The sequence below is a fragment of the Chinchilla lanigera genome, unplaced genomic scaffold (genome assembly GCF_000276665.1).
Source record: "Chinchilla lanigera isolate Chin_1 unplaced genomic scaffold, ChiLan1.0 scaffold00146, whole genome shotgun sequence".
Lineage (NCBI taxonomy): Eukaryota > Metazoa > Chordata > Mammalia > Rodentia > Chinchillidae > Chinchilla > Chinchilla lanigera.
The window spans coordinates 1,257,944-1,282,839 of record NW_004955547.1 but is presented as its reverse complement, the minus strand read 5'-3'; the positions used below and the strand labels follow the sequence as shown (position 1 = coordinate 1,282,839).

Below are 24,896 nucleotides of genomic sequence, written 5' to 3'. Positions count from 1 at the left end.
TCCAGTACTACAAAAGAAAAAACACTCCTGCAAATACGCAGAGTATCTGCATTAAGTAAAACTGCTCATTTTAACAAAAAGAGGTAAATACTCCAGAGGTATATCTCAGACTTAGTAAAATGGGATGCAGGCAAAGGTATGGGGAAGTAGTACCTGCTGAAAAGGTATCCCAGAGAGCAAAAGGGGTCTCTGGTGATATCTGTGCCAACTTTCCAGCCCCTTCCCCACAATTCTACTTATCCACTTTCTCAATAAGCCATCCACTACACTTCCAAAAAAGTACACTCTTCTATTATCGCACAGTGAGTTTTTAAAAATTTCAATCCAAAGTTGGTTCTACCCAGTGAAGCTAGCAAAACCTAAGCCTAAACCCAATAACGTACCTATGCCCTACACCGTGGACTATTTCACTACTGCCACAGGTGTGAGGTAAATCGAATACTTGCAGTTCTTTCATGTGTTCTTCTGCAACATGTTGAAGATCCCTCTCCAACTTCAGCTCTTATCTCTGGATAGTATTTCCAGCTCTTATCTCTGGATAGTATTTCCAGCTCTTATCTCTGGATAATATTTCCAGCAAGAGCTAATAGAATTGTAGATTCTACTAGAAGTTATACAGAAAAAGGGAGGTGACAGTCTACAGGACTCTGTTTTAAGAAATGGTAGTTCCTTTTTTTCTTTTTTTTTTTTTTGAGACAGGGTCTCGTTACTGGCTTGAACTCGCTATGTAGCTCAGGCTGGCCTCAAACTTGCAGTGATCCTCCTGCCCCAGCCTCCCGAGTACTAGGATTACGGGCAGGAGCCACCACACTTGGTTAGCATGGCGGTTCCTAAACCTGCCTATCTATTGGAATCATCTGGAGAGGTTGTTGAATTGATTCCCGATGCCCCTAATGACTGAAAGGTCTGAGGCAGAGCCCCAGAATCCACCCAACAGTGCATGTGGCCTCATGCAACCAGCCAGCATGACGCCATGGAGTGTTGTACCCACTTCTTTTTCAGTTTAAATTACAAAACATTCTGAACATAAAGAAAGGCACCTAAAATACATCTACATACCACATACCACAAATTGACAGACACTAATATTATGCCACATTTGGTTCAGATTTTTTTCTCCCGGTACTGGGGATTGAGCCCAGGGCCTCTGTGTTGAGCAACATCCCTCAGACTTTTCTATTCTTTTAATCTTCAGACAGGGTCTCACTAAGTCATTAAGTTGCCCAGTCTGGGCTTCAACTGTGCAGTTCAGGCTGGCCTTGAACTCACAGCAATCCTCCTGTCTTAGCCTCCAAAGTGCTGGGATGACAGGCATGCACCATCACACCCGACCTTGGACTTCAACTTTTGTTCATCCTCAGCCTCCCAGAGCGCTGGGATTATAGGCAAGCACCACCACACCCAGACTTGCTTCAGATAATTTTAACAGAAACAAATCAAGTTATAGATTCAAATGTCAACACTTGTCCCCTCCCTGTAACAGTACCGTTATCTAAGTTTCTGTGTATCATGCGCGTATGTTATTTTAATTACACAGCAGTCAGAGGTACTATTTGGCATTGTGTTGTATTCTTCCTCACTCTCTTAACAAGACCTTGGGTAAAATGGGATGCAGTTTTTGACTTCGCTTTCTGGTGATCCCATCTGTTTCACGGGTGTGGACACTCAGTCTACACTGGTGGGCCTCCAGCTGACTTTATCCCCATTCTCTCTCCTGAACTTTACTCTCATTTCCAGTTCTGCACTGAACACCTCCATTCCAACGGGCAATTCAAACCTCAAGCATCCGAAATTTAATCTCAGACATCCTTCCATTCTGGCAGTCTTTTCGGTAAATAGCTGCTCCATTTTCCAGGCGCTTAAACCGCAAGTTTTCATGTCATTGTTTCTCTTTTTCACAGCCCATCAGCAGTGCATAAGCAGTTACTGTCTACTCTTACCCTCTCATCACCTCCACTGCAGCCACCCCAACAAATGCCACCACCACCACCTCTTGACTGGACAGTCACAGAGTCACAACGGTCTCCCTTGGTCTCCTGTTGTCGGCCTACCCCTTGTTACGTCTACTCCCCACACAGCAGTCTTTTTAAAATGTCAATCAGACAAGGCCCTCATTTGCACTGGTTTGCAATCTCTCGGAGTAAGTACCATGCCCGACAAGGCTGTAACTGGTCCTCCATGACTTTAAGCCGGCCTCGCTCTGTAGCTCAGGCTGGCCTTGAACCTGTGGAACGCTGGGTCACAGGTGTGCACCACCACGCTGGGCCCCTCCATGCCTTCCTGACACCTCCAATCGCCCCCCCACCCGGCCTCCCAACTTCACTGTTTCCGAAAAACCAGCCTTTGATAACCTCAATTAGTTTTCTCTTTTCAATTGCATTGACTGCTATTGTTAGCATGTCCTTCTGCTTTGCTCTGCACTTACCCTACTTGGTAAATGAACTGTTTCTTAGTTATGCTGTTTAATTTCCATATATTTGGAAACTTTCTTGTTATATCTCTACTATTGGTGTGTAGTATAACGCCAATAGGATCACAGAACATAATATGCATGATTTCAATTCTTTTAAAATTGGTAAGGTTTATTATCACCACAGATATGCTATTTATTTCTTGGTGGACGTTCCTTTTTGCAGTCAAAAACCATGTTCATTTTACAGGTGTTTGGCGAAGGACTCCAAAAATGTCCACTTAGGTCCTACTGGTTACTGGTGTTAAATTCTATAATCTGATTTTCTCACTCCAAGTTCTACTGAATACTGAGACAGATGTGCTTCAGCTATGGGAGCACTTGTCTATCTCTCTTTTTAATTCTGTTAAGGCTTTGATACATGTACTTTGAAGTTCTTTTGTGAGGTGCCTACATATCTGTATTGTTACATCTTGTTATCACTGTATAATGTAATGTCCTTTATCTCTGGTGGTTTTCCTTCCTCTGGTTAATCTTGTATGATATTTATATAGCAATCTTTAGCCATCCTTCAGTTTAGTTAGATCACTGAAGTGAAGCATTTTCAAAAATCCATTCTAATTATTTTAGTCTTTTTAAAGAAAACACCTTTTTCAGTCATTTACCATAAATTAATTCATTTAAAGTGTATTATCCAATGTTTCTCACACATTGTCCCCTCCTAAAAGAAATTTAGAGCCATACATGGTAGCCCCCACCTGTAATCTCAGCACTTGGGAGGCTGAGGCAGGATGATTGCCAAGAGCTCAAGGACATCTTGAGCTACATAGTGAAAGAAAGACCAGCATGAATTACACAGCTAGAGCCTGTCTCAAAACAAAACAAACAAAACAAAAAACTAAAAGAAACTTAGTATCTATTAACAGTCAATCCCCATTCTATTCTTCCTTCTCCCAAGTTCTAAGCAACTGCTCATCTACTTTCCTTCCTGCCCTCTTCTTTGTTTTCAGTACTAGGGACTGAGCCCAGGCCCTTGCGCACATGTGGTAACGTCTACCACTGAGATGCACCTCTAGTCCTATACTTTTGTTTCTATAAATTTACCCGAACCAGACATTTTACATAAATTGAATCACACAATATGCAGTCTTGGGTGAGTGGCTTCTTTCACTTGGTATTTTTTTTTTTTTTTTTTTTTCAGAATCACTTGGTATTTTTAAGGTTCATCTGTACCAGAACATAATTACCAGTACTTCACTGCTAACTAATAATCCACTGTACAAACAGAGCAGCACAGTTTATCCATTCATGAGCTGAGGGACATCGTGGTTGTTCCCACTTTGGAGTGATTGTGAACAACACTGCTGTGAACGCCCATGTCCAAGTTTTACGCAGATGCGTGTTTTTATTTCTGAGAACACAGCTGGCACTGGAAGAGGCTGGCTGTATGGCAACGTGGCGTTAACAGAACTGCCAAGCCGTTTGCCACAGCACTTGTACCACTTTACATCCTCACTGGCAGGGTTTGAGGGTTTGATGTCTCAGAATCCTCACTAACACCTGTTACTATTTACCTTTTTCTTTTGTTTTTTTTTTTTTCCAGGTACTGGGGATCGAACTCACCACCTTTGCTGGGGATTTAGCTCAGTGGCACAGCGCCTGCCTAGCAAGTGCAAGGTCGTGAGTTTGATTCCCGGTACCGGAAAAAAACAAAACAAGCAAGCAAACAAATAAAAGTTAAAGAACTCATGACCTTGTGCTTGTTGGGCAGGCGCTGTGCCGCTGAGCTAAATCACCAGCCCCTATTCACCTTTTTCTGAAGTAGCGCCTCATGATTTAGATTTGCATTTCCCTGATTACAAATCATGTTGAACGTTTTTCATACGTTTGTTGGTCATTTATGTATCATTTTTGGAGAAATGTTTATGCAAATCCCTGCCACTCCCTTTTCTCTTTTTATGGTGCTGGAGACTAAACCCAGAACATGGTAAGCACATATACACCATCATTCAATGTGCCACACCCCCCTGACAAGGATTTTTATAACATCTAAGCTGAGGAAGGGAGCTGGAGCAGCGTCATTTTTCCATTTGAATTCTCTTTTCAGTCAGGCTTGCTGTCTTCTGCTCTGTCAGCTGGTCCAACTGCCCCTTCCAGAGGTAAAAGGCAATCACTTGGCTGTGTGACATGGGTGGAGGGGTCTGATGAGTATTAAGACCGAGTTACTGTGTAACTGTATCACCATGTGTAAATACTCAACGGACAGTTTTTACCCCCAGTTCTACCTTCAGAAGGACCTCCAGTGCCTACCTCCTTGCTTCTTACCAGTACTCCCTCATTCTGATGGCTTCTGTTAGGTCAGGCTCATTTTATAATTAGCTTATCTGTTAAGACATTTAGTCTTCCAGTCAATACAGGGGGCCTTCATTCAAGATTTTTCACAATTTCTTTCAACAAGGTTCTGTAGTTTTCATACAGTATCATGCTTCTTTTGTTAAATTTATACGTATAATTTTTTTTTGATTAGTATGTTTAAAATACAGGAGTGTTACCCATTCTGGGGAACTGCTACATGCATATAGTGTATATTGATCATTTCCCATCCCTTTACCCCTTCTCCTTTACATAATTTATATCAGTAAATTTAATTATCAACTTATTTTATAGTTTGTGCTATTGTAAATGGGGCTGTTTTCTTAATCTCATTGCTGGGTAACTATTTATTACCAGTGTACGGAAATACAATTCATTTCTCTATATTAATCTTGTATCCTGCAACCTTGCTGAACTTACTAGTTTTATTTTGGTGGATTAGTCAGGATTTTCTACATAAATATTATGGTTTGAGTATGTGCTAGAAACCCTATCCTTGGTGAATCAGTGCCAAAAAGTGAGACTTTCAAGAGGTGATTAGGTCATGAGAACCTGCCCTGATAAACAGACTAATGCAGTTAGTGCAAGAGCAGCTTAGTTTTCTCAGGATGAGTTCAGCCCCTCCACTGTTCTGCCTTCAACCACGGGAATATAGCGCAGCAGGCCCGCCCTGCATCAACTCTTTAACTGTGGACCTGTCGGCGTCCAAAACCATGAGCCAAACAAATGCACTTTCTCTGTACACACCCAGGCTGGTATTCCGTTACAGCCAACCCAACAGCATGAGGTCACAGTATCTGCTATTTTATTTCTTTTTCTAATCTTTCTTTTATTTTACTTCTTGACTAATTCTGTGAGTACAACGTAACACAGCAGTATGCCACCATGCCCAGCCAGAAGGGTTCTGACCTCTTTATGCTATTCTTAATTTTAAATTTGGTCTTAGTAATTTCATTATCTGAAGTGCTTTAGAGATTTAATGTTGTTTATTGCATCTGCCATCATTTGCTATTCATGTATTATTTCTTCAGCCTTTTTTTCATTTTCAATTGTGAATTCACGCTTTAGGGTTATTTTCGTCTCTTGTTATGGTTTAAGCAGGTGTTCCCTCAAGGTTCTGTGCAAAGATGGGCAAGCAGCCTGTGGCGCTCCTGGAGGCGGTGGAACCTGTAAGGTGGGGCCCACTGGAGTCGAGGTTACTGGGCGTGGCCCAGGGAGCGGAAAGCAAGACTAGAGCCCTCTCCTTTCTCTTTTTCATCATCTGGGTGTGAGATGAGCAGCTTCGTTCTGCATGGCCCTGTCACAAGCACATGAGCAATGGGGTTAACTCATAAGCCTCCCAAATTATGAGCCAAGTAAGACTTTCCTCTTTAAAGGGTGATTATCTCAAGTATTAGGACAAAGTAATGCAAAGCTGACTAATAACATTTGTTCACTGACTATTCAATGGAGGCCAAAATCCTTCACAAAACAGCGAGCCTGGATATAATCTGCTCCTGCTTACCTTCTTGTGTTATACAACCTCTTCCTCCAGGTATCTTAAACTCCCAATTCACAGAACAGGCCGATTTCATTTCTTCAGTCTACCTGTCCCACAGCTGAAACAGTTTAGCTCCTTGTCCCAGTCTCACAAAGACGTGGTAACCTGACATCCAAGATGTCTTTCCTATTTATTCCACCAGACAGGATTAACCACGCCTATACAGCCTTCACTTTATCATCTAAACTCTACTGCATTTGTGTGTCTGTTTCAAAGACTGAACATTTTCTGTCTCCTGCTTCTCTTGCCACAGTCACCGAGTGTGACCAGTTCTACCACAGAAGTGTCTCAAATTCACTCACTCCAAACACCCTCACAACCCCTGCTGAATCCTTCAGGTGGTTCAAATGCTTTCTATCAGTGAGGCGTACAACCCGCAGCTTCCCACTCATCGACCACTGGGCATCTACTAGGGAATCTGCTAAGCCCCAAGATCACAAATAGTATCTGGGTCGTGCCCTTAAATAAAATGGAGCTCCATCAGGATGAGGTAAGTACTCTGAGAGGGTTCAACAGAAGGACATAATCAGAGAAAGACCTAATTTGGGGTTGGGGCTGCTGAGAAAGGGAAACAGACGCTCCCGTCAAGTACGTGCAGGAAGTACTGTAGAATGTGGAACACAGACCCAGAGTTAGGAAGCCGAGAGGGGAACATAAAGTAGTCCAATTCTTCATCTCCAGCCCTGCTTCGCATTATATTAATTATTCTAAGCTAATATGAAAATTTAAAATTTTGCCGGCAGTCTAGAATCAACTTCAGTCCAGCGGACTGGACCCTGCACAATCTGGCTCCAGCTGGCCTCTCTTAACACCTCCTTCTTACACACGACATGCTCCCTCTTTAGTCTGGTAATGAGGTTTGCAGAGCTTTTTGTTTGTTTGTTTGTTTGACACAGGGTCTCACTATGCAGTTCAGGCTGGCCTTGAGCTCACTTTGCAGCCCAGGCTGGCCTCGAACTCGCAAAGATCCTCCTGCCTCAGCCTCCGGAGTGCGTGTGCCACTATGCCCCGCTTTACAGGGCTTAATGAAATGAATACTGACCTGTAAGACGGGCGCCGTGCAAGGATCCCGTGGGCTTTCTGTGAGGAGCCGATGCTGTCAGATGAGTCCTGAGACTCTTCACTTTCTGATAAAGATGATACCTAAAAGATAAAACTGGTTTTAATATGAGGAAGAATACAGATCGAAAAGAATTGAGTTTTTACTTTAAAAAATTATCTGTCTCCTGCCACCCAAATTTACTTGTACATTAATTCTAAGGTCTAGAAGAAAGAAAAGAGAAAAAGGAGAAAGTTTATTTTAGGAGCACAAACTAACTAAAGGAACATACAACACAGTAGAGTCAGAGTTAAGAGTACAATAATACTATGCTACTGCACTTAAAAAGACTAGTCACTGATCTCAGTCTCCACTGTTCTAGTTCTGAACTGGTGCACAGTGCTCAAAGATTTTTAGTTGGGTGTGGTGTCACGTGCCTGTGATCCCCACTACTCAGGAGGCTGAGGCAGGAGGCTCACTTGATCTCAGGAGTTGAAGACCAGCCTGGGCAACATGGTGAGACTCCATCTCAAAAAAAAAAAAAAAAAAAAAAAAAAAAAATCTTTTTTAAAAAAAAAAAAAAATCACTATAGGTTTTAAAAACCTATTAGATATCTAGTTGCCCACCCTGAGGCTGCCAGATACACAAGTCTCAAGCCAGGGAAGAGGTCTGTGTTAGATACATTAATCTGAATGTATCTAATGTGAGACAAACTCAGCAAATGAACAAGAGAATCAGGAACTCAGGAAAACTCCAACCTTAAGAGACTGGCAATTACAGGATAACCAGCAAGACTGGGAAGGAGTACTCAGTGAGGAAAAAGAAAATCAAGTGAGTGAGCTATCTTGGAAAAACTAGTGAAGACATTATACTGAGAAAGAGCTATCACCTATGTGAAATGCTGCTTACAGGTAAAGTAAAACAAGGACTGAGAGGGGCTGGGGATTTAGCTCAGCGGCACAGCGCCTGCCTGGCAAGCGCGAGGTTGTGAGTTCGATTCCCAGTACTAGAAAAACAAAAACAAAAACAAAAAACAAGGACTGAGAACTGATCATTTTACTTGGCAAGATGGAGTTGACTGTTAAGGGCAGGTGTAAACAGCTGCAACTTAAAGATCTGCAGTGATCAACTTTATCTCATTTCACAGTTGAATACAAAGTTAATGTGTATACACGCCCAGTACTTAGCACATGGTACTCACAATGAACACTGCTAAGTTTCGTTTGTGTGTAATATTGAGGATTGAACCCAGGGAATGCTTAGCTACATCCCCTGCCCTTCTTGTTTTGAGACAGCGACTCACTAAGTTACCCAGGCTGACCCAGAGCTTCTGATCCTCTTGCTTCAGCCTTGGAAGTAGCTCAGGTTACAGGTGTACACCAGCACACTTGGCACTAACTATTCTTAACAAAAAATAGTTTAAAATCACATCAACACAAAAGGCAAGTTTCAAGTTATAACAATATTTTATAACTGAGAAAACAAGTTATTTTCAACTTTTAAGATGTATTCAATTTCTCAAACTTGTCTAACATCAAGTTATGATACCTGACTTCTCCTTCATATTTTGGTTGTTTTCTTTCTGTTTTTGAGACTGGGGTCCCATTATTAGCCTGGTCTGGTCTTGAACTTGCAACCCTGCCTTGGCCTTCTGAGTACTGGGATTACAGGCCTGTGTTATACCATGTCCTGCTTCATCTCCATTTTTAAAAAATCCAACCATGCTTCTTCAAGAAGGGACATGAGAAATCAGTTCTCTACATTATTACCATTTACAGACAAGCTTCGACTATTCTGATTTGGCATTAAATTTCCAGAGACTTGCTTTACATTTTACTCTCTCTTTCAAAAGTGAGTTCTAATTTTAATCGAAAAGCATTAGTCACAACCCAATAATAAAGAACTAATATGATTTTTAGAAAGAAAGCTGTCACTCTGTATTCCTCAGGCATCATTTCTAACCTAAACCATCGGCGAGTTTCACAGCTTGTCCCTAAATTCACTCCAACGTCTCTCACTGAAAATGAACTCAAGTAAGAAAATAATTTCTAAACCACGGGATTAATTGTAACTAAGATCAAATATTTCTCTTAATGACAACAGCAGCAAATAAAAATGCAAAGATCCATGCAGCTGCCACCGTTCATATGAGATTACCAAATGAAGATGCATGCTGGAGCTGACAGGACTGCCAGTCACTACCTAGGCAGGAAAAGATGAGATACTACATTCCTCTCTGCTTCTGAGATAGCTGCTTCTAAAAATGACAGAGAACCAAAGGCATTCTGGGACTCACTGGAACCAAAAATAAAATGGGAAGAAATAGAAAGAAAAGAAAGCCAGGGTGGCCCTCTTTCTTTCCTAAAGCTGTCAGGTGTGAACATGAAGGCAGAAAGATGTAAGTAAGAAATGTCCCTTACTGTGAGAGAACTCTCTGATTTGAACTCCACAAAGCATAAGATAGACGGTTACTTCTTTTGCTAATACTTTCAAACCATTATCATTGCTTCAGAATTCCCCTCATGAAGGATATTACTGAGACAAAAGGATTCTTTCCCTAAAGAAAGTTTTTGTCTACTTAATTTTTAGCAGTAACCTCTCAAAACTGTTATAATCTCACTGGGCATTACACATATGTAATCCGAAATTCTAACGCTTTTGACTTAGCCTCATTTGATCTATAGTCTAATTTCCAAGACAACTTTGTTAGCTTGGTTTATAATACCATAACGATAGCAACTTCAGTGTATCTGACCACTCGGGGTATAAAAATCCCCAATCTCAACCACTATCTTTGAATATCTGTACCGTTTGCACGTGTGGTGGGTGAATTACAGAAGACTGAGCTGTCTGGATGACCCCCTGAACCTGTATTTGCTCTCCAGGAAGAGGTACAACTGTCACTGGCGCAGATCCTCTTAATGACATCTAAGAACAAATAAAAATTCAATTAACAAAATATATCTTGTACCTATGTGCACAAGACACCTGAGTTAACACTGAAAAGCACATTTCAAAACTGACTATATGCGATCACATCCATTAACCAAACATTAAGTATTTCCCTCTATACTTAGACTGAACTGAGGGACTGAGAGTACAAACCAGTTATAACAAATATTGTAAGAGCTATAACAGACAAAAAGTACTGTACTATGGGGAACAAAGCAAGGGCATTAATCTACCTGGTCTTGAAGGACAAAAGGGTGTCTGTGGGCACGGAAGGGAAGCAGGACTACAAGGTACTCCAGACAGAAAAAGTGACTATGCAAAAACACGGAGGCTCTTCAGAATATATTCTGAGAAGGTCTGGTGGAAACCAACCAAGAAATCCAGAGTCAAAGTGCGAGAAATGCCAGTGTTAGGCCAGTATCTTGAAACTAACATCAGAACTGATTTCTGAGGGAGTCTGACAGGGACTCGGGGGACTACCATAACAAACACTAATCTACGAAAAGCCCACCTATCATGTTACGAGGCTCCCCTCACAGACACTGTCTCTTCCAAGCAGCTTCCTCAAGTGACTCGCGGACAGAGGCCTTGCCTCCTCCACACTACTCTGGGTCATACTTTCCTCTTGGACTTAAATCACAAAATCCCAGGCTGCTTTTCAGGTCTGAAAGTTCCTTCTTGGCACTAGACCCAAGAACAGTCCTCTTCCCTTCACTGGAAGTCCTTTCCCTTCCCCAGACCGGGCTAAACTCCAGTCTCCTCATTCCCCAAATTGCCCAGGGTGATGAAATTTTATACGCAAAATTTTATCCATGTACTGAGAACTGCAAACTCAGCACAAACAACCTATCCAGCCCTAAGTCCCAGCCGGAAAGAGACCTGACCGCAGTCCCCCTTGGCTCCTGTCAGCTCAGCCATGCCTCTGGATGATCCTCGTCTCCTTATATGCGTGAGAAAGCTCAACAACGCCGAAAGTACGATGTACTGTGTCTTCCAACCAGAACCTGACTGGACTTAGCTGTAAATCCTTTTCTGTCCCTTGTGGTATAAACCTTCCACAACACAGACACGGCCTTCTCAATGACCTGGGCATAGTGTTCTGACATAGGGTTCCTGTTGCTCGTCGCTGTGGGACAGCAGGAGCCTAACTTTGATCACCTCCACTTAGCAAGCACAGAGGGCCACTCCCACGGCCAGATCGCCCTCACCTAGTATGTTCACCCCTTCACTTTTCACACACCCGAGTGTTTAAACAGCTCTCTACCTTTTGCTTTAGAAGAGCTGAGCTCAGTTCACACTTGAGTCTCCTTCCCCATCTGTCTTCCGGGCTCTAACGAACGTCCAGTTGTCATTCAGAGATCCAGAAATTGAAGAGACAGAACTCACAAGTCTTCAGTCTACCCCACAGTTACCAGTACACGCAGCTGAAGCCACTCTAAGAATGGGGCGACTCTGGGGTGGGGTTAACTTACACATATAAAGATTGCGAGCCATCACTCCCCAAGGGTTTCTGGTAATCCTGTGACCCAGGGCACACTGAGGGTCTGGCAGTGGAGAGTAGACAAGAGTCACCAGATTTTATTTTAGCTCCTAGCTGCCCCTCTTATTAACGCTGTCCTTTTAGTCTCACAAAACGCTCACTATTCCAGGTCTCAAAGCCCAGAAACATCCCATCCCCACTCTCTCTCTCTTTGCGGGCGGCAGATGGGGGTCCTTGCTATGTCCTGCAGGTTGGCCTTGAACTCACTAGGTAGCCCAGGCTGGCCTCAAACGTGCGGCCATCCCCCCGCCTAGGCCTCCCACACACCACCAAACCCAGCATCCGCCCCTCCCCTAAACCTGACAATCTAAATCCCAAAGGCCCCTCAAGGGAGCACAAGAAGCTGACCTTGTTTGGGGGCGTAGCTCCGTGGTAGAGCGTTTGCCTATGATGTGCAAGACCTAGGCTTGACTCACACCACGAGGAAAGAGGAGACATGAACAGCAGCAGCTGCTGGTCCTTCACAAAATTTTCTGCAGTGATGGAAATGTTCTCTGTTGGTGGTGCTTTCTAATGTGGCCACTACATGTTAATATCAACCACCTGAAATATAGCTTGTGACTGAAAGATTGATTTTTTAATTTTATCTAACCTTAAATTAAAACTTAAATATCCACTTGTGGCTAGTGGCTACCACAGAGCAGCAGTTCCTGATCTTGAGAGCTGTGGAGCCAATTAGCACACAGCTTTACAGCCAGCTGCAGAACTCCCCTCCAGAAGACAGCAGAGGTGGAAAGAAAATGATCTGTAAAGAATGCTCTAGGTAAAATGAAGGACTAAAGGCCCCTAATTTCGTGGTATTCTTCAAGGCAGAACTGAGTTCCAAGCATTCACCCTAGCAACTGCTGTTTGGACATGGAAACGTCCCCCAGAGGCCATGGCTTGGGTGCCAGCTGAGGGCTTCTGGGAAGCAGCTGTATCAGAAAGGGCTACAATGATCATTGGACTCGTGGCTCAATGAAGTTACTCGAAGGAGGTACCTAAATGGATGAGGCAGGTCTCAAAGGCGTGCCCGGGGGACTGTGTCTGGTTGCTGCCCTCTTCCCTCCTAAGCCTTCTCCCTCTCTCTCCACTTCCTGACTACCTCAAGGTGAGCACGATTCTTCTAGCACAGAAGTGTCTCTTGCAATCCCAGCACTTGGGAGGCTGAGGCAGGAGGATCACTGAGAGTTCGCGGCCAGCCCGGGCTACAAAGTGAGCTCAAGGCCAGCTTGAACTGCATAGCGAGACCGTGTCTTAAAAAGACAAAATAAATAAAGAAGCACCTCTGCCTTGCCAGAGGCCTACGAACAATGGAGCAGCTGACCACAGGCTGAATCTCTGAAACCACAAGCCAAATAAACTGTATATGGTCTCAGGTATTGTCACAGGCAATGGGAAGCTGCCTAGTACACTACCTAATCAGATGACACAGGACAATAAACACCTGGGTAAGAAAGACGGGGAGGAGAGCCAGGTGTGGTGGCACACGCCTGCTATCCCAGCACTTGAGAGGCTGAGGCAGAAGGATCGTTGAGAGTTCGAAGCCAGCCTGGGCTACTAAGTGAGTTCAAAACCAGCCTAAACTGCATGACGAGACCTTGTCTCAAAAAGACAAATAAAAAAGGGGGAGGAGGGACGGAGTTTAAACAGAGTGGCATGGGAAAGAAGCCTCTACTTAGGCAATTTCAATCCAAATTCAACTACCTCTAGAAAGGCTGCAGGCACTGGAGTTAGACAGGCTTGGCCTCAAGGCACCCATTAGCTTTTGTGACACTAATTATTTACCTTCACAAGGCCTCAATTTCTCCCTTTGTAAAAAGAACTCATACTGTTTTTTTACAGCACTATTACAACAAAGTAAAAGCAAAATAGTTGGAAGGTGGGAAAAGGAGCCTATATATACAGTATGTTTCTTATTTAGACCCTGGGTTGACAATGTGTTCAAAAACATACTGGAGGAAGAAGCCTGGGCTGCAGCTCAGTAGCTGACACCTACCTACCATGGATGCATGAACCCTGTCCCTGGCCTCTAACTCGTGGTGATCCTCTTGCCTCAGTCTGAAGACAACTTCACTTCTTAGCTCAAGGATCTGGCCTTTCATTCAGTAGTTGTTATATAGTTTGTCCACTCATTTCCCCCTTTACCTTTCCACACCTTCTGTATCAAATTAGCTCTCCACCTCTACCTCCACTGAAATACTCTTCAATGAACCACTGCAAAACCTACTTGATTACCGTTACTGTATCTGTGGTAGACAAAAAACTGCCACATACAATGAATTAGTAATTACTGAGCCACTGCTCCTAGGGAAATACTGGAATACATTTTCATCAAATGGCCAACATATAACCTTGTTTTGTGTGTTTCTATTGAAGGATATCTTAGATAATATTAGGTGTGTATAAATAAAAAAATTACACTCAAAGACACATTCCATTAATGCTCCTCAAAAACTAGCCCCCTGGCTGGGCACGGGGGCATATGTCTGTCATTCCAGCACTCAGGAGGCTGAGGCAAGAAGATCACCAAGAGTTGGAGGCCAGCCTGGGCTACAAAGTGAGGTCAAGGCCAGCCTGAACTGCACAGCAAACCCTGTCTCAAAAAGACCAGAAAAAAAAAACCTCCCCCTCAGCGAGGCATGGTAGTGTATACCCGTAATCCTGGTGGAAGACCACCAAGGCTCAAGGCCAACCTGGGCTACACAGTACCAATCTGTCTTACACACACACAGACACACACAACCTGCCCTTCTTTTCTAAAACACTTATCCCATGGTTCTTGCCACTCTCTGAAGCAGTTCTGAAGTCCTTTTTTGCGAGGGTCTTTCGTGCTGTTGTGGTTGCCTTGATGCCCTGAACTGATTCAAAATGTTTACCTTCCGTAGTCATTTTGACTTTGGGGAAGAGCCCCAAGTGTATGAGTGCCAGACCCAGTGAATAGGAGAGTGAGACACACTGCAATGTTTTTACAACCCTGCCTTTCCTCTGACTGGCACTCGCATCAGTGTTCACTGTCTATTTTATGATACCTCATAAAGATACTCACCAAAAAGGGCTTTGAGAGCTGCTTCAGACAGCAGCAGAAACAATAGAATAAGTATGTTCTAAGCGAGGGAGAATATGAGGATTAACTTATTACTGTAGTAAATTTAAAAAATTTAAACGTTCACCGTATTTTCCCATCACCCCTTGTATGTACAAATTTGTTCACACTGAACTCATGGTCAACAACCCTACGACTCAGGCCTGAAAGAAACTTACCTTTTTTGTTGTTGTTGTTAACTCAACTCAGGGCCCTGCACTTGCCAGGCAGGCGCTGGAAAGGAACTTCTCTATAGGCACTTTCTCCCTAAGACACATCAATTCCACAGGCACACAGCACTGAAGCACTATGCTGCGGAGCCATTTTACACAGCGCAATTCACAACAGCACAAAATGCAAAACATGTAGCACTACTTAGGCTACAAAGGACAAATGTTTACAGTACAAGCCGAAACATGAGAGCCTGGTCCTCACCGCTCACTATATTCATCTCTCAGTAATCTCATAACTTTCATCACAGCTACATTAAACAGTGCCCCACAGTTCTTGGATGCTCTGCTGTCTGTTTTTCATTTGGGCAGTTTCTACTGGCCTGTCTTCAAATTCAGCTGTGTGTGTCCAGCCTACTAATAAACCCCAGCACTACCTCATCTGCATCATTGCTTTTGTCTCTACCATCTCCATTTGACTTTTTCATAGTTTCCACCTTTCCGCTCAAATTTTTCATCTGTTCATGCGTGTTGCCTACTTTGCCCACTAATGATATATGACTCACTGTTATTTTAAATTCACTATCCAAGAATTTCAACGGCTGGCTCATCCTCAGTATGGTTCTGACAGATTACAGCCTGGCAAAGCCGGCAGGGAAAGGTGGCGTGACAAGATTTCAGGTACACAGAACAGTTCCCAAGGCCTTGCACACGGCCTTCTTGTGGGAACTCAGGCAGGTTTTTGATAGGACGGCCTAGACCTGATGTCAGCCTGAGGAGTGGGCGACACAAAAAGGACAGTGCACAGACTTTTTTTGCCATTGTGTTCTCTCTTGCATGGTGGCCACCCTCACACTATAGGATGTGCTTCTTTTCCTAGCTTTACCTGGGCCAAACTTACTCGGCAGAACCTGTTCCTTTCCCTACCTTTAATAAAACTTTGCTACCGTTTATGCTTTTTTTTTCTTTGTTTTTTCTGGTACCGGGAATCAAACTCATGATGTTGCGCTTGCCAGGCAGGCACTGTGCCGCTGAGCTAAATCCCCAGCCCCGTTTGTGCTTGTCTTGACTAATTTTTTGCTCAAGACAGAAAGAACCTAGAAACCACCTCGGGAAAGATACTCCACCATCCCAAAACCTGGTAACCATAGAACAAAATTTGTAACTTGCTACTGACCAACAGAACATAGTATGGGTGCTCCTGCCTGTATCCCAGTACTCTGTGAGAGGCCGAGACGGGAGAATTCCAAGTTTCAGCCCCACCTGGGCAGTATTAGCAAGACACTATCTCCAAATAAAAATAAATAAGGGCTGGGAATGTAGCTTTTTGAAAAGATCCTAGCTGGGTATGGCGGCACGCAGGAGGCTGAGGCAGGCGGATCATTGCAAGTTTGAGACCAACCTGGGCTACACAGTGAGCTCAAGGCCAGCCTGAACTGCACAGTGAGACTGTCTCAGAAAAACAATAAATAAATAAATAAATAAACAAATAAAATCAAGATGAAATGATTCACCATCCAGAAATGTGCTTATTCTAGACTTCATTGTAAGTGTTTCTGAGAAAACATGAAAAAATTCACATCTAATCAAAATAACTGAAATATATAAAGCAAGTGAAATGAAAGATTTCTGTAAAGGATGCTTTCTTTTTTTTTCAGGGCTGGGGATCAACTGCAGGGCCTTACACTTGCTAGGCAAGTGCTCTGCCACTAGGCTACATCCCCAGCCCTTCTTTTATTTTGAGACAGGGTCTTGTTAAATTGCCCAAGCTGGCCTCAAACCTGCAATCTTGCTGCCTCCGCCTCCCAAATGCTAGGATCAGCAGCATACATATCATACCTGGCTCTTCTTACACTTTTAAAAATCAAAGAAGACCCCCTCACATCACAAGGTATTTAAAAATACCTAACAATTTAGGTTTGGTTTTTGTTTTGCTTTTTAAATAAAGACAGGTTTCCCTATGTTCAGGCTGCTTTTCAATTCTCTATGTAGCCCAGGCTAGCCTCAAACTCCGGGATCCTCTGCCTAAGTTTCCTGACTGCTGAGATTACAGGCCTGTGCCATCATGCCCAGCGTAACAGTTCATTTTAAACCAATAATCACAAACCCATTACATGTTTACAGTTCCATTAACGTATTTTCTCAAAAAACTGTGAGAGAAATGGCATTGTTTTACTTATCTCTTTATGTCTATGCTTAAAAGAAAACAGAATTCTCTCCTGATACTATGATAAATACGTTGCTTTGGTTGAGTTACATGCAGGAAATCTAACTTTGTACCAGCTGCTAGTTAGAAAAGGTGAGAGTTTTACATGAAAAAAAAAAAAAAAGGGTTTTAGCTCAGCGGCACAGGACTAGGGTTTTAGCTCAGCGGCACAGCTCTTGCCTGGCAAGCGCAAGGTCATGAGTTCGATTCCTGATACCGGGGGAAAAAAAAAACCAAAAAAAAGAAAAAGTGAGAGTTTCAATGGTTTTTTTCAGTAACAGTGCATAGCTACTGATATAATAGCAAAACTCAGCACATTGTAATTTCTTAAAAGTTAGCCCCATGTACAACCTGGACTTTTTATATTGTTAGTATTAAAATCTATGGGTCCAAAAAAAAAAAAAATCTATCCATCTAGTGCCAGTCATGGCGGCACTCAGGAAGCCAACCTGGGCTACACAGCCAGACTATACTAGGCTGCAAGATTCTGTGTCAGCTGGGTGTGGTGGCGCATGCCTGTAATCCCAGCACTCAGGAGGGTGAGACAGGAGGATCATTGCAAGTTTGAGACCAGCCTGGGTCACAAAGTGAGCTCAAGGCCAGCCTGAACTGCATAGCAAGACCCTGTCTCAAAAAGACAAAAAAAAAAAAAAGAAAAATAGTAATAATAATAATAAAGATCCTGTGTCAAACAAAACAAAACAAAGAGTAACCAACTGTTGGTCTGTCTTGCACTGTGAATGGCTCTTGCACCTGTGCCTAATTTTGTAAGACAATTTTGTAACCAAAAGTCTGTCAATACTGGGAAGGTATTTTCCACAATTCTCATTTTCATGTGAAAATTCAAATCTTATCCCTTGCAGCAAATACTGTCAGTCATTTTCCTTGGAGTGGGTTAGTTGTAAGGATTACACGGTTTGAAATAAACAATATTATCTACATACTACAATATGCATCCCTGGCAATTTAGTTAAATTCTCTAATGAATATGCCTATTTCCCAGTTCAGCAAAATGATTTCCAATATGTTCATGATGAATCTGTCAAAATAAAGATGGTTAACTTCCAGAAACTGTTAATCTGTTTCAAGTTAAATTAAAAAAAACAAAACAAAACAGTATTTTTCCTGTTTCTCTGATATTCCAACAAAAGTAGTCTGGAAAAAAATCTAAGTAACTGTGTACCATATAAAATGAAATCTACTTCAAAGTTTGAGAAGTCCATATTTAAAAAAAAAAAACAAACAACTCTTAATATACTTTGTATAAAATAAAACTTGGGCACAGTAGTGCACACCTACAGTCCCAGTTGCTCAGGAGGCTGAAGCAGAAGATGCCAAATCTGAGGTTAGCCTGGACAACTTAGCAAGACTATCAAAAAATAAATTAAAAAGGGCTGGAGATGTTGCTTAGTGCAGAGGAGGCCTAAGGTAAATCTCCTGTACCACCAAAAACAAAACAAAAGGTCTTAAAAATTTAAATCAAGCTGGGCATGGTGGCACATGCCTGTAATCCCAGCACTTGTGAGGCTGAGGCAGGAAGATTATTGCAAGTTCAAGACCAGTCTGGGCTACAAAGTGAGTTCAAGGCCAGACTAGTAAAACTCTGTCTCAGAAAGACCAAAAAAAAAAAAAAAAAAAAAATCAAGCCAGGCATGGTGGCACACCGCTATTAATTCCAGCACTGGGGAGGCTAAATCAGGAGGATCTCCGTGAGTTCGAGGCCAGCCTAGTTAAGTTCAACCCCACCCTGAACTACACAGCAAGACCTTGTCTCAAAATACCCATTCCCCCCGCAAAAAATTTTGTTTAAATCAAATCAGGTGTGGTGGTGCACAACTGCAATCCCAACTCTCTGGAATGCTAGGACAGCAGGGTTGTAAGTATCAGCAGTCTGGGCAATTCAGTGACTCAGCAAGACCCTCTCTCAAAATAAATATAAGGCCTGAAAATGTAGCTCAGTGCAAAGGCCCTAGGTTCAATCCCAAGCATGGCAAAAAATAAATATAAAAAGGTCTACCTTCCCTCTTCAACATTTTTAAATTCGTGCTTTACTTGGTTCTTTTTCTGAACATCGGCAATAAGAGATCTGAAATAAAAGATTAATCTACACATAAAATATTCCTAACTAACTCAATGTTCTGGCTGGTCCTTGTCTTACCTGCTGAGCAATATGAGAAATATGAGCTCCCTGAATGGTTGCAGCAGGTTGAGTTGAAGTCTCTGAAGTGTTATTCTTGTGAGAATCTTCCATAATCAACTGGAAGAGAAAAACAAACAGTTAAAAGGTGCTACAGAACATTTATCACACATAATAAAGTCATGTAAAAATTAACCATTTTTGCTGGACATGATGGTGCCCCCCTGTAATCCCAGCACGCAGGAGGCTGACGCAAGAGGAGCGCCGAGTTTGAGGCCAGCCTGGACTACAAAGTGAGACCCTGTCTCAAAATAACGTAACATACAATAAATCAATCACTTGGTTGCCTCCACAGAAGGGAGCTGGCAGGGATGGTACACGGATAGAAAAGAAACTTTTCCTTGCACATTCTTTTACATTTGTTGAAAACAAATTTTTTTGGCAATACTGGTGAGCTGAATCCAGGCAACACTGAGCTACATTCCCACCCTTTTTTACCTTTTTGAAACACTGGGACAAGGTTCTTGCTAAATTTCCCAGTCTGGCCTTATATTTTACTTGTGACCCTCCTTCCTCAGCCTCCCAAGTAACTGGGATCACAGGCATGTGTACCATGCCCGGCAGTTTTTTGAATTCTAACACACCCAAAAACATGTTTAAATTTAATCAATGGTACATACGTACATAAATTATTGTTACTAAATTTTCAAATGTTATCCCATTCAAAAAGTATGACTCTTCCTGTCCATGTACACATGTATTCCTTTCTTCACTCTAAGGAAGAGTTTCTGATTACACATACAATTTCACAGATAATTTATTCAGTAAAAGTTGAACAAATAAAACTGCCTGCAGAGGTTTTTTTTTTTTTTTTTTTGGGGGGGGGTCTTTTTGAGACAGGGTCTCGCATGCAGTTCAGGCTGGCCTTGAGCTCACTTTGTAGCCCAGGCTAGTCTTGAACTCGCAACAATCCTCCTGCCTCAGCCTCCTGAGTGCTGGGATTACAGGCGTGCACTACCACACTCGACCTGCAGTAGTTTTACAGGTCTGGATGAGGCATATCCAATCTGCCTCTGTTTATTTATTTACTGACTCATTGATAGGGTCTCACCTTTTGGGCCTGAACTCACAATGTAGCTCAGGCTGGCCTTGAACTCATGGTGATCCTCTGGTCTCAGCCTCCCAAACACTGGGATTACAGGTGTTCACCACCATGCCCAGCTCAATCTGCCTCTTTTTAAAAAGGTTATAATAAGAAATATAGGAAGTTTTATTAATTATATACAAAGATATTTATTCTATATGTGGCCCAAGACAATTCCTCTTCACCCAATGGGGCCAGACAAGCCAAAAGCTTGGATATGCCTGCTGAAGACAACTGTGGGATATGAAAGCTCAGTAAGAATGTAAATAAGTAAACTGTAAGAGACTCAGTATGTCAAATAGGAAGAGAAACACTAACAGAGACTGGCATGAGATGGGAGAATAAAGGTGCTTTATATATGCAAAAATACTTTAAAAAGAAATAGCTAGTTAGCATGCGTATTCGAAGATGCTCAACATCTCTAATCTTTAAGGAAATTAAAATCACAACATATCACCTCACACCTATTAAAATGGCTAATGCCAAATCCAAAAATAAGTGTTGGTAAGGATGTGGGACAAAGTGGAACTCTTGTACTACTGTGCTGGTGGAAATGTAAGGTGGCTTCTTTGGAAAACAGTGCAGTGGTTCCTCAAAAATATTAAAAACAAGCCAGGCATGGCTGTGGTGGTGTATATCTAACGTTTATAATCCCAGCACTCAGGAGGCTGAGGCAAGTTCCAGGCCAGCCTGGGCTACAAGGTGAATTCAAGGCCAGCCTGAACTGCATAATGAAACCCTGTCTCAAAAAGACAGACAAAAACAACAAACCCCCAAAATTTAAAACAGAGTTACCAAATGAGACAGTAATTTCCCCTCTCAGACGTATCTCCAAACGAACTGAAAGCAAGGTCTGAAGAGATCTTTGTACACAGATATGATCACAGGAACACGACGCAGTAGCCAAAAGGTAGGAGCATCCCACACGTTCATAATGAGAGGGATAGATAAACAAATGTGGTACAGACACACAGTGGAATATCACTCAGTTTTACATATAAGAAATTAGAAATTCCTGGCACATGTTACAACACAGGTGAAACCTGGGTATATTACAAGTGAAATAAGCCAGTCACAAAAAGACAAATACTGTATAATTCCACTCATGTGCAGTATCTAGAGCAAAGTAAGAGGCAGAAAATACATGGCAGCTGCTAAGCATTAGGGCAGAAAATTCAGTCATTTAATGGGCATGAAAAAGTTCTAGAGCCAGAAATGGTGGGACATGCCTATAATCCCAGCACTGTGGTAGACTGAGGCAGGATTGACTTTGGAAGACCCTGTCTCAGAATTTTAAAAAAAGGCAGGGGTTGAGGATGTATCTCAGAGTAAAGGGCCAGGACTCAATCCCCCCTAGCATGAGGGGAAAAAAGTTCCAGAGGTTAGTTGTGCAACACTACAAATGTATTTAAACTGTACATTTATTTTTTATTTTTTGGTACTGGGAATTGAACTCACAACCCTACGCTTGCCAGGCAGGTGTTTGTGCCACTGAGCTATATCCCCAGCCCTCAACTGTACATTTAAAAACTGTTAAAATGGTAAATTTCATATGTACCTTACACAATTAAAATTTTTTTTAAAGTCAGGCGTAAGGGCATATGCCATCCCAGCATTCTAGGGGCTGAGGCAAGAGGATCCAAAATTCTGGGGTCTCATTTTTTGAGACAGGGTCTCACTATTAGTCCAGACCGGCCTTGAACCTCTGTATCATCCCTGCCAGCTCCCTTCTGTGGGGTATAACCTTTATTTACTCGATTTAGAAAAAACAAAAAACAAAAAACTATTATTCCTAAAACTGAGGTTAAGAATAACAATTTTTTTTAAAAAAAAACTGTTTAACATAGAAGCCAGTCATGGTAGTACACGCCTACTGTCCAACACTCTGGAGACAGGAGGACTGCTGAGTTTGAGGCCAACCTGGGCTGCATAATCAGCTCAAGGCCAGCCTGAACTACAAAGCAAGACCTTGGTGCCAAAAAATAAAAAAAGAAAAGAAAAGGCACCATCAATGGAATTAATTTAGGGAACTCAGAATTTGCCGACTTATAGAACTGTAGGGATATGCAGGATATTTCTGAGGAAATATGCAAAGAAAGGAACCCTATAAACTATGTAATATCAAACTAAAGTTTTTGTTCTGTTTTGAGGTGCAGGGGATCATACCCAGGGCTGAAAGCAAGCTAGGCTACTACTTCACCACTGAGCTATACCCCAGCCCTGTAAGAGCATTTTACTTTATTAAGTACCTAAGTTCGAATCCTGGGCTTCTGCAATGAGTTACATCCCCAGCCCTTCTTTATTTTCAGACAGGGTCTGGCTAAATTGCTAAACTCCCCAGGCAGGGTTCCTCCTGCCTCAGCTTCTCAGAGTGCTAGGATGACAGGCTTGTGACACCATGCCAACTCCTACCAATTTTATGATGTCATCTCTTTGATTTTTCTATTTTAGAGATATGTAAATCAAGACTCTAGCTGGCGTGGTGGCCCACACCTGTAATCCCAGCACTCTTGCAAGGCTGAGGCAGATCACTGAGAGTCTGAAGCCAGCCTGGTCTACATGGTGTGACCCTGTCTCTGAGAAGGGAGGGAGGAAAGGAGGGAGGGAAAGAGGGATAGAAGGAAGGAAAGGGAGAAGAGGAGGGAAAGAAGGAAGGGAGGAAGGAAAGGAAGGGAACTCAGAGAAACTGTTATTTATGATGAGTCCCACAGTAACAGTTGGATGAAAGACCTGCAGCTAAACCTGTTCCAATGGAAACCTACAGTCCTGCCTTCCAAGAACGCCCTCAAATCACCTTTCCTAACTGCGCCTGCTCTTAACGCCTGTCCCGTGTTTACGGCGCGTTTCTAACAAGGTTACTTAATACCAGGATGTGCTAACTGTTCTGCCGTTTCCCCGCTGTTAAACTGCCAAAGGACACGCGAGGCCTTCCTGCAGTACACAGCAAGCAGCACTAACTAAGGCCAGTACTTAGTTTCTCACTGGTAGAGGACGCTGAACGATGACAGCTCGAGGACAGACTCAGTCCCTGGCGCGGCAAAGATTTCCACAACTGCGACCAGCCCCTCAAACTTGCTCTTACCCCCCGGAATCTTCGCCCCTGGGTTTTCCTGACAGCAGCCCACTCTCACGCTGTGGTGTCGTTTTTTCTTACTTTTGTTTGCCCGAAACCCGCACTAACTCTTTTCAGATCCTCCAACAGGCCTCTCTCCTTTCTAAGCTCCTTCTCCTACTTCCCGCAGCTGTCTAAGAGTTACGGTCACAGGTGCTTCTCAGACTTGGCCAGTGGTCCAGCAGGCCGACTGTGCCTTCAGCACTCAGCACGGCCTTCCCGTCCCCCCAACAGAAAGCAAGCCCTACGCCAGGGAGTCCAAGACCACACCCCATTCCTAGTGGGGCACCAGCGCCTTCACACTGACTCATGCCAAACACATCACGTTTTACTTAGATACATCTACTCATTAAAACTGAACACTGAGCCGGGCGTGGTGGCGCACGCCTGTAATCCCAGCACTCCCAGGCTGAGGCAGGAGGATCGCTGAGTTCGAGACCAGCCTGGCTACAAAGTGAGTTCAAGGCTAGCCTGAACTGCATAGGGAGGCCCTGACTCAAAAAGACCAACAAATAAATAAAAATTTAAAAAATAAAACAGAAAGCATTCTTAAGAGATTTACTTCACACCGGGGTTACAACGGAGCAACTGAAGTAAAAAGACACCACACCAAACAGGAGAGGTGGCAACCAGGAGACGACATGGAAGTGCATTTTTTGAAGGGAGTACGGTACCACCTACCGGTGACACAGCAGTACTGAGGGACCTACACAGGAAACAGCCCTCCAAGACAAACTCCGGCCTGTTTTTGCTGCGGTGTTGTTTTGGAGACAAGCTCTCACTGTGTAGCCCAGGCCGGCCTCGAAAAGGGTCTAACTCGCCCAGCTGAGACTCAAGCTTGCAATCCTCCTGCCTCAGCCTCCCGCGTGCTGAGTTACTGCTGTGCGCCACCACCCGTCCAGACTCCAGTACTAGTAGAGCTATTACACTCGGCTTTGGGACGACAGAACGGGCTGATTGCGACGGAGTTAGCTGCGTTGTGGTCCCAGGGAAAAACCCGCCGTTTCGGCCAAACGCGCGTTTCTTGGCAACAAAACTCCAGGGCTCAGGCGCGTCCTGCCGGCCTGAGCAGGCTCTCCGCGGGGCGCGCCGGCCTGAGCAGGGCGCCCGGAGGGTTTGGGGCGCTCGCAGACGTTACCGCCCGCGCCACCCGGGGCGCTCAGAGGCAGCCGCGGACATGCACGGCGACCGCAGCGCCGCCCGCTCGC

General features: G+C 43.4%; 1 protein-coding gene across 2 annotated transcripts in view; it reads right to left on the bottom strand.

Annotated features, from left to right (window-relative positions):
- Nucleotides 1-19,552, bottom strand: part of Atf1 (activating transcription factor 1) — a gene marked incomplete at its 5' end in the record, with an annotated part of 36,238 nt that extends 16,686 nt beyond the window's left edge. The window contains 3 exon segments of one of the 2 annotated variants that reach the window (XM_013508455.1): nucleotides 7,366-7,466; nucleotides 10,172-10,291; nucleotides 19,454-19,552. In XM_013508455.1, the coding sequence (XP_013363909.1) occupies nucleotides 7,366-7,466; nucleotides 10,172-10,291; nucleotides 19,454-19,552 (320 nt within the window). 2 annotated transcript variants of the gene reach the window in all.
- Nucleotides 19,553-24,896: the final 5,344 nt, after the last annotated feature.